This window comes from Anopheles bellator, chromosome X (genome assembly GCF_943735745.2).
Source record: "Anopheles bellator chromosome X, idAnoBellAS_SP24_06.2, whole genome shotgun sequence".
Lineage (NCBI taxonomy): Eukaryota > Metazoa > Arthropoda > Insecta > Diptera > Culicidae > Anopheles > Anopheles bellator.
The window spans coordinates 2,127,170-2,137,747 of NC_071287.1; the positions used below are offsets into that span (position 1 = coordinate 2,127,170).

At 52.9% G+C, this 10,578-nt stretch overlaps 1 protein-coding gene across 1 annotated transcript in view; it reads right to left on the reverse strand.

Annotated features, from left to right (window-relative positions):
- Positions 1-2,523, reverse strand: part of LOC131213259 (uncharacterized) — a 77,773-nt gene extending 75,250 nt beyond the window's left edge. Inside the window, exon 1 of the mRNA XM_058207269.1 lies at positions 2,383-2,523. Within this exon, the coding sequence (XP_058063252.1) occupies positions 2,383-2,523 (141 nt within the window). The remainder of the gene's footprint in view (positions 1-2,382) is intronic.
- Between the last annotated feature and the right edge of the window lie 8,055 nt (positions 2,524-10,578).

Sequence of the window (10,578 nt, forward strand, 5' to 3'; positions counted from 1 at the left end):
TCTCTCTCTCTCTCTCTCTCTCTCTCTCTCTCTCTCTCTCTCTCTCTGGTGGCTGCGGACGCAATCATAGTCCACGAGAAGTCGGTGTTCGAGAGATCGGGGCGCCCCGATAGCTCCGACCTGGAAGAACCGGAGCAAACAGATCTCTGGGCGCGTGGGGGCGCGGCGAGCCCCGAGGTGTACCACAGAGAAGTTGTAGCACGTCCGTGGAGGCGTGGGACGACGACGATGCGCAGTACGCAGGAATATTCGCGGGGGGATTGCGCTCTACAATGGACGCGCGGTGCGCGCAGGATAATCATCATCATCATCATCATCTCCGAACGAACGCGGAGCGGGGTCGGTGGATCTAGGTGGGTCTAGAGCGGGGACATTTAACGCATCCCGCCTCCACCTCCGCCTGGACGCCGCACTCCACGCACGTAGATTATCACGCGCAAAACAGGGTTTGTAGTACCGTGAAGAAGTACAGCGCGAGATTTCCGAAGGGGTACTCCGAACGGTTGGCGGTGTGTCCCACGCAGGTCCTAGACGGAGAGAAATGTGCATCGTGGACGTGACCGACCGACGGAACCTCCTACTCGCTCTCACTCACAGAGACCCCCCTTCAACTCTTGGGAGGTGTTCTGGGATCGTGAAACCGGACATCTCTTCCGGGCGTTGATTATGCGTAGAGAGATCATTATGTTCCCCCCTCCACCGTGGCTAGGGCTAGGGTCTGTGTCGGCAGCAGAGCAGCGGGACTTTAATGCAGATCCGGTGGGGATGGGGGGTGGCGGCAGGTCGATTATCTGGACGTGCGCGAAACGCGCGTAATCCTCGGAAGACCGTGGCCCCGCATCATCGCAACCTTTATCACGGGGAATTCGCCAGAAGGGGTGGGGGGCCCCAAATACCCAACTCTCTCTTGCTCTCTCTCTCTCTCTTTCTCTAGGTTTCAGAAATTCGAGCAGCAGCAGCGACAGTCCGCCTACGCACGCCACCTATCGGCCAGAAGTCGCAACGGCCCTACTCCTTGCTGTTTTGTGCCTCGGCAGGCTGGGGGTGGATGGTGGTGGTGGGTAGCAGCCGGGAGGCTTGGGTTGGCTCACGACACTCAACCCACCACCCACCCACCCACCTAGTGGGAGGGCGGGAGTTCAAGTGAGCATAGATTTCGGCCGCGAGCAGATTGCTTTCCCAGGCCGTGGCAGTTTGTAGGCGGTGGAAAACGACGCCGAGGGGGGGCGGGGGGGGGGGGCGGGGGTGCACTATGGATGATGCGCGGCCTGTACCTGTGTGTTGCGCGCCCGCGGATGTTGCGCGTGTTGTTGTGGGGGCGGTGACGGTATCGGTGGCGACGCGTTCGCGGAGACTCTATACGACGTTTCGCTGTTTTCCATTTTTACGACTCTTTTCCCGTGTTTTCCGCGCTAGCCTCACACACTGGCCTCCTCCATTCCTATTGCCTCCCCTCCACCCACCCCCCCGCTCCACCCCACTGGTAGTGGTGGTGTGTGAGGTGTGTCAGTCAGCGAAGGGAAGTAAGGTCTTTGACACGAACATTTCGCGCAGATCGGTAGAGGGCGCTGCAGGCAGCCGAGGCAGCGCCAAGGGAGGGAGGTGTGGGCGGCGACGGTGGCCACGGTGGTCCGGGACTGCCCGTAAGGCACCCGGCAACGGAACCAGACCAGGTCGTGATCGACGGGTCGTCGCCCTTCGCTACGGACGCATCTTGCCGGGGTGGGTTAGTTCGCGGAAAAGTTCCCACAATACATTGAACTCCCAGAAAAATTAATCCCGTTCACTTGACACCTGGTAATTCGGACATTGACTGTCAGAGTTACTCCAGAAAGGCGTTGGACCTGGGACCTAGATAGTCTGGAATATCGTATTGACAAGTGATCCAGATTTGACTGTTTAGTCCACCCAAAGAAAATGTTCTAGGACCTGGACCTACATAGAGTGGAATATCACCTTGATTAGTGATCTGCACATGAATGTTAGGTTCCTCCCAAAAAGATCTGGGACGTGGACCTAGATAAATGGACCTCGAATATCGCCTTGACTAGTGATCTGGACTTTACTGTTAGGTTACCCCCAAAAAAAGTCTGGGACCTCGACCTACATAGAGTGGAATATCGGTGTGACAAGTGATCTGGACTTGACTGGTGACAATGTCACAGTGTCACCTTCGTAAACTTCATGGGGATCGACACGACTGTGTATTACTTGGGGAAGATATGGCATCGGAGAAGATATGGCGAAGAATCCAACTGTTGAGGAACTATTGACGAGGATCCCAACACCAACGAAGTGTTGGGTGGAATCCACCGTCCGATCAGTTGACATGCGTGCGTGCCCAACCCAGCACGCACGACACACACGGGGGAGGACACTTACCTTGTGGGCTCGGATGGTGGCACCGTCGGAGCACGCGAGCGTCACGTCCACCAGACTCTCGTCCTGCAGCAATTGGGCGAACACCCCGAGAAGGTTGGATTGATGATTGTTCCACCTCAAGCAGTAATGATCACTGCCCATGTCGGTGACAGCTTACGCTGCTGAAGTGGCGAGAAGAAGAAGAAGCAGAAAACAACACAAAAATTATTGTTGGATTGAACTGTTGTGCATGGTGATCGTGGTGGGATCGGCTAAAGCAAAATCCATTATTTTCTCGGCGGTAGATGGCGGTAGTGTTCGATGTCTTGTAAAGCATTGGGCAAACGATTTCAAGTTCATATAAAAAGAACGCCCAGAGTTCCTTTCATCCTCAAGAAGTCCTCTCTTCACCTACAACCCCTACCCTTCTCTGTATTGTCTTGGCTAGTCGTGGTTAGTGTCCACGTGAATATCTGGGATGACAAGGGATGTTGAGAGAGGCCCCTCGGGGCGCCCCAGTACCGGGCGCGGTACTTTCGTCCGTGACACAATCTTCGCCTCCTGGGAGTGTGTGCGGTGCACTTCGGTCAACGGCTTCACCTCGGCGTATCTCAGGGATCGCTTCCAGGAGGAGATCGCCGTGATCGAAGGTGTAGACAGCTTCTCCAGCACCACACCCACGCGCAGCTTGTCTCAAGAGATTCAAGGAGGCCGCGGATGGCGGGGGATGTGGGGAGGTAGCTCCTGGCGCCAACCTCCACCACCCTCTCACCCTCCTGGAGGAAGCCTTCTCCGGTTGCAAAGGGCGGGCAGATCAAACATGGAGAACCTCTAAACGCTGGCCTCACAGGTCCATGCTCGCGTAGAAAACAGATTCCAAACGGAAGAGATAGGGAGATAAAGGGAGCAAACGGTAGAAAGGGAGAGAGAGAGGGAGAGAGGAAGAGAGAGAGAAAGTATGAAAATCGACTGCCACACCGGTGGTGACTGGCGGCGCTAGTAGTCATATGACACCCCGAGGACCCGAGAGATGGCAGCCCACTGCTAACCAGAGCACCATTCCCCGCCATCAACCCTTTCCAATCCTCTCCGAGGCCACCCGTTCTGGTCCTCCGCTTTCACTACCTGTGTCGGTGGTGGCGAGTGAGTAGCAGCATAATTACAGTCTCTCTCTCTCTCTCTCTTTCTGTTTCTCTTTCGCTCACTCAAATATTTCTATCCCGCATGCAACGTCCTCCTGTGCCCGTGCGACATAAAGGAGCATAAAACAAAGAGCAAACGAGCATAAACATAAGAAGAAATCTGCGAGATCAGGATGACCACCACAGGACAAAAAAGGACGCGAGATAGAGAGAAAGAGAAAGCGACAAAGAATAAGAGCTCATATTCCTGTGACCCTGTAGCCCGTATCTGATTTATAAAATCCGTTCGTTGCCGAATGCGAACGCGGCGCAGACGAACGAACGCAACGAACAAGGGCAAAAACCATTGAGCAAAATTCGTCGAGGTTTCAGGCACCGCCGGTTGTGACATAATCGTGCTTGTCCAGCCAGCCCCAGGACATGGGCGAAGTCTTTCCCTTTTGCTCGTGTCATATTTTCATCGGCATTCTTTTGGCGTCTTACACTTGGCAAATTCGCCAAAATCGAATAATGAATTTAAAAATGGACCTTTCCGATGGTTTTTCCGATTCATTCTTCCATTCGTTTGGTTTTCCTGATGGGAATCAGCACCCACTCACGCATTACGGAAACGTTTTTGCCGTTTTTTTACAGCACGAGATATGTTTGATGAGACCTCTTCTTACAAAGAGTGAGACGGATTACTATTCACTAGAATCTGCTTAAGTTATTTGTAAATTAATTAACAGTAGTCAATTAGAAATGGATAAAAATAACTTCAAACCTAACTAAACCTGTATTTTAACATAACTGAACATTGCCAAACCTCAGACGATAAATCACTGCAGTAAACACGTAATTTAACACCTTTTAGGCATATTTCTAGACAAATTCAAATTATTCAAAATAAAATATTAAAATTTAAAAATAAGTTCCAAATTGATTGAATATACAAATTAAAAACGGGTCGAATCGAAGCACGCTATAAAACGGAGGCTCGGTAATGTCTTGTCTGTTGTAAATTATATTGTATGCATATAAAATTAATTATTGTTCTTCTCGTTGCAACTGCTCGTTGACAATCTGTTGTCGGTGCAATAATTAATTATGTATGCAACAATTAAAATTGAAATTCGAAGGCTGAGGCAATTAAAGTTCCAAACTCAAAATCCAAACAATAAAATTGCGTTTGAACCAGCGAAGGATTAGAAATTTCAAAACAACACCACCACCCGACAGCGCGCATGACTAAGCCCTAAGCTTAGGCTGAGAGACAAATGAGACTATTTCCCGAGAAAAATTTACGTGTTCCGAAAGGAACGATTATTTTTTCCTTTGCACACGAAGCATTATGTCTCAACCGAGTAGACCGGACATTGGAGTTAGATGTCAACACAGATCATAACCATGCTGGACAACTAATTGTCGACCAGTAAGTAAAGTCCTCGAGTTCGCTGAACGAACAACCATTTCTAATGAAAAATGTTTGTTAGCCCATTCGTATCGGTTCGGATGAGGATGCTGCAGAGACAGTTGGTCTTTAATTCTATCAAAGAATGGAAGCTGCTGCCTTGAAAGGGTATGTCGATTCTCTGTCGATTCGGTGCCAGCGCTAAGGCGAATATTCTAAAAATAAAGACGAGAGCATGCTGGGCCGAGATCATAAAATTGCGACACATTTTGTTGACCAGCAAACCCGCAAGATCCAGACCTGAAACCTGTTTTTGCCTTGGTGAATGAAGAATCATCTCCAATGCAACATGTGTCAGCCGAGCGCTTTTCATTGCCCAGAGTTTTATTGTCAGTGCCGAGTGGTGGGTCATAAAATGTCCATAACGGCCAGCCACATTATCGATGGCCATGTGCATCCATGTGCAGTGCAATAATTATTATTACCATAACCGGGAGATGAATAGCAACATGGGGCCAACATGCAAATTACGACGTGGCCATTAACTGGTTGGTGGTGCTGTGGTAAAATTTAGATTTGATTGCATTCATCCCAAAAATGACGCAGTTAGTCTGTCAGCCGTTTCCTGTTAAGCTTAAGACGTCCCGAGACTGCCGCGTCTGGACTGGAATATTTGAGAAACCCAAAACCACCTATGATTCTAAGGACGCTCGGCGCAAACTCATCACCTCCTTTTTCTTTTTTGTGGCGCATTTAGCGACGAGCGACGAGCGACGAGACACAATCGCCAGCGTCAGCAATGTTGCCCGGGCGGTGGGTGGTTGGGTTGGGATAATTTTTATGCTCGCCCGGCCGAGTGGTGACCGGCACACCGGAGCACAGCGCAACGCAGCGGACGCAAGGCGAATCAAGTCGTCAAATAAATAAACAAACAAAAGTCGCGCAAGGAAACGCGAGCGGGCCACACACTCAAACACGCGCCGTGCGAAGTGCGCGCCAAATAAACAACTCTCGTCCGGGTGCTCGACCGGGTTCCCCAGCGGGGGGGGGGGAGGGGGAGCGAGAGCCTTGCGGAGGTGGTTGTTGGCTGGATCCGAGCTCGCGCAACGCACCGCAGCTTCATCCGTGTGCGCGCGCGGTCGCCGTTCTTGCGAGGCGACTTTATTTATATAAAGCGATCACGCGGCCACATAAACAAAGTACTCCCCCTTTGCCACCCACCCGCCACCACCCACCACCCGGAAGGCATTAACGGGCGACCAACCCACCCAACAACGTGTGCGCGCCCCGAACGCGGCCGAGAACGTGGACGCACGAGTTCCTGCGGACGGAGGGACGGGACGGGACACGGGGGGACCGAATGGTGCCCAGAAGGGCCTGGAAGTAGAGGGGGGGAGCGGGAGGCAGGGGGGGGGGGGGGGGGGGGGTAACCGTACCCAAGCATTTCGGTGGATCCGGCGCGGGCGCGCGCTTGCGTTCGCGAATTGCGGCGTGGAAAATGTGTGGGGGGGGAGAATCAAAGAAAGGGCTGTGGGGAGCGGGGGGTCTGATTGAGGTAGGTCGGGGCGAAAGTCAGACCCGGAGCCCCACCAGCCAGAGAGAGAGAGAGAGCGAGAGCGAGAGACAGCACAAATCCCCATAATGCAATATAATAATAGTGTGTAGTGATAATCTCGTGAATTACCCCCCCTCCCCGACCTCCCACCCACTCCGCCCCCCCAGCTCCATAAGTCCTCCTTTTGCCCCACCTGGGGGTGGTGGGTAGTAGCGGGGGTGTAGGGAGAGAAAATTGCTAAATCGAACTCGGCCGCCTCGAAGCGCGCACGCAATTCCTTTTTAAAGGCGCCGAAGGGGGAGGGGGAGAGGGGGTGCGATGGAGGAGGAGGTGGATTGGGCAGCGTGTGGCACGCCAAATTCCAGACCGCCGGACCGCCGGACAGACTCTGGCCGCAACGCAACCGTTGACCTTCGGTAAACGCAACGTGCAGCAGCAGCAGCAGCGGAGGCGGAGGCGGAGGCGCTATGCGGGCGTCGTCGTTATCATCCAGCGGCAACGGCGGGAGCGGCGGGAGCGGCGGGAGCGGCGGCGACGGCACGAAGAAGTAATAACGGTTTTAGATACACCGGCCGACGCCGTCGCCTCACGCATCAGGCCGCCGTCTCTGGTTGTGAGCGGGGTTTTCAATTGATTTCCCCGAACATTGCACAGAGTGGGTGGTGAGGAAGGTGGGGGAGTGGCTGCATACCTCTGAAGGGAGCGGGGGTGATGTGTGGTTTAAATAAAATTCGGTTACAAATAAAAAAAATTAAAAAATTATTAAATAATTAAAAGAAAAGAAAATAAAAATAAATTAAATCAACTTTAAAAAAAAGGACTTGGTGTCGGTGTTCCCGAAGAACCCATTCGGTGACGGGACGAGGGGACAAAAATCATGCCTGAATCGCACGCAAATTCCACCCACCGGGAGGGGGGGGGGGGGGGTGGGCGTGCTGGTGGGTGGCAAAAGGCACTTGCGGCCGCCCCAGATTGCGGGCACTTTGAGCCCCCCCCACCCCTCTCTCTCTCTCTCTCTCTCTCGCCTCCACGAGAGGCAAAGCGTGAAACAGAGGGGTGAGGGTACGTTGGCGGGGGGTATGAAAAATTAATTTCCCAACCCATCTCGTTACTAACACCCTCACCACCCGCGTGTACTCTCTCTCCGATCACAATCCCCCTGATGGAGATTGAGAGAGAGAAAGAGAGCGAGCAGGAGCCGGATGGGGGTGGAATGATCAATAATATGATCCTCACTACCACCTGGAGGGTGGGGGAGGAGAGAGTGGTGGGGTGCCGAAAGGTGACAGTAGAGCTGGCACGCGGGCTCCCGCCCGTTGGCCGAATAACTCACCGTCTTAAAATGCTGCCGCGGGTGGCGGTGGGCGCGGCCGCCGGGGGGTGGTGTCGGTGGTCAGTGGGTGGGGGGGAGGGGGCGGATCTGTGTGGCATGCCGTGCTCCACTCTACTTCCTGGTGGCTTTAATTAATTGTCCTTCGTACTTCGTTTTCCACACCAAGTTAGGCTCTTTGGCCCGGGGGGTGGCTGGGCCGGGGTGGTGGGAGGGGATGAATTTTATGCTGCCACAGGATGCCGGGGTGGCACCGGTGAGGTGGCGCACCAGAGCCAAAGTAGTGGGCGCTTCGAGTAGAGCTCGCGCGCAGCATAGAAAACTAAAGTAGAGCATCTCTCTCTCTCTCTCTCTCGCTCTCGCTCTTGCTCCCCCCCTCGGAATGCCCTGGGGCCGGTGAAGGGGGTGGCGGTGGTGGAGGAGGAGCGTTTCAAATGAACCGCACACGCTGCTGTCACGCACGCGGTCGCGGCGTTTTTTGCGCGCACCGCACCGCGCATTTATTAAACAAATTGCGTCCATAAATAAGCCGTTCCCCCCACCACCAGCACCACCACCACCCCCAACAGTTGATGCTGGTGCGCGCCACGAAGGCTCCTGTTACCCACCCACCCAACCCAACCACCCACACACACCGAAAGGCGCGTCGACCAAGGGGGCGCCTAAACGCCGTCGTGTGCTCCCTTTTTCCACGGTTCCCTTTTTCCACGGCCTTCCGGGATCACGAGGTGATGGGTGGGGTGGGGTGGGGAGGCACGGGGCTGTGGTAAGAATGGTCGCTGCCGACAACACAGTGCGTAAAGTGCCCCCGGTAATATACGAACATAATACAGTAAAAGACCATACACCAGGCGGTAATGGATCTATTGGAGTCCTGCAGGGTTCAGAAGTCGTCCAGAATCAGCTGATGGAACACCAGCGTACTACGATCAACAGCTGACGATATGAGGACCAAAACACGCCAAGTGTCAGTAGGCTAGCCAGCGTGAGTCAGGCTTGTGGCCGAATCCTGAGAGCGTGCAGTATGTGGAGATATCGAGTAACTCTCCAAACGTATGGAAGTTTGGCAGGACAGATCCTTTAAATTTCACCTGTTCCGGTGCGAACAGATGAACGTCCACGACAAATGTAAACAAACCCATGACAGCTCCCCTCAAAACAATGTTGAATAAAATGGCATTCGACCCAGCGACGAATCAGAACATTCAAAACAACCGCACGACAGCGCGCATGACCGAAGCCCTAAGCTAAGCTGAGGCACCCTGGAAGGGACGATTTAATTTCTTTCTAGAGAAAGAATTACATCTCAACCGCCTAGGCGTCTAGGAGTTGGATCGTAAACATCGACCCAGATCATAAACATGCTGGGACCGAACTAATTGTCGACCACTCGAGTCCTCGAGTTGATTTATTTTCGCCGAATGAACATTCATTTCAAATGTAAAATGTGTGTCACCCTCCATCAGTTCGTTTCTGCACGCCAGGATTTAATGATGCTGCACCCGAGCGGATCATAAAAATTCCTAGAACGATCATCACACAATTGTTGACCAGTGGGGGTTGGTGTTCTAATTCTAGCTCACAAACCAAAAATTAAACCCAATTGTGCACATTCAACAATTGACCACCAGAAAGAGGGCCCCCAGAAGTTGAGGGAAGCCAGCGAACGCCAACGTTCTAAAATAAAGACGAGTCGGCAGGGCCGATCGTAAAATTGCGACACATTTCTTTATGCTATCATTGAGCGCGAGAAACAGACCGAAGACCTGGTTTGCCTTGGTGAATGAGGAATCATCTCAAATGCAACATGTGTCAGCCCAGAGCCGCCCTTCTATATAGCCAGAGTTTTATTGTCGGTCGTCTGCGGATCATAAATTTCCGTGACAGCCAGACGAGTGCATCCACGTATTGGGTTGTAATGTCCAGCAGGGGGTCCAATTCTTCGAATTGGAAGAAGCTTCCTTCCCGGGATAACTCAAATCCGTTACGAAGCGACAGCTACGCCACAGAAAGGCCTATTTGGAGCTCCGTTTACGTGAAACACATCAAGAAACAATCGCTCTTAGCTTAGGGAAAACGGCTAGCCTCTAGCTCGCTGCGGACGGAGATATTATACACGACCTTGGTTAACATAAATGTGTGCCCAGCTGTGCCCTGGCTATTGGTTCACGCAGAGCGCAGAGTTGAGCTAAACCTGTGGATCGCCCCCGCTTCAGGTGGCCACGCACCGGCAGCTACTTCCTCAACTAGTTCAGGGGGGCAAGGCACACGCAGACGCCTAGGCCCTGGTTTGGTAGTTTACGGAGAGCGAGTGGCGGCAACGTACCCTCCCACAGACCGCGCATGAGGTGGGGTAGTGCACCAACCACTACCGGTGCGGCGGTGCGCTTTCAGGAACACCACAAGGCGCCGTTGGTCCAATCTCTTCCAAGCCACACCGACACCGACTGTCGAATGCAGTGGGGACCCAGTCTTGGGTCCACGATCCGAAACGCTGTCATAGCTGTCAAAAATGGACCATCAGGGGACTTTGGGACGCGTGGCATGGTTTTGACAGAATCCCAGTCTGGGATTAAACCAATCCTCGATATCAACCATACCGAGTCGTAGTCGTTCGCAGCAGTGTCCATAACGCCTCGTCCACAGTATGAGTTTTCTCTACAGGTTTTTGATGTGCTAGCGTCCACACTAGCAGCTTTTGGGCGAAAAATTCCGTGGGCTCCAATGAGTGAAATGACAGTTCGTTTGTTTATTCTTTGATTTTTCAGTTTCCTTTCCTTCTCCTTCTAGTACCATTATG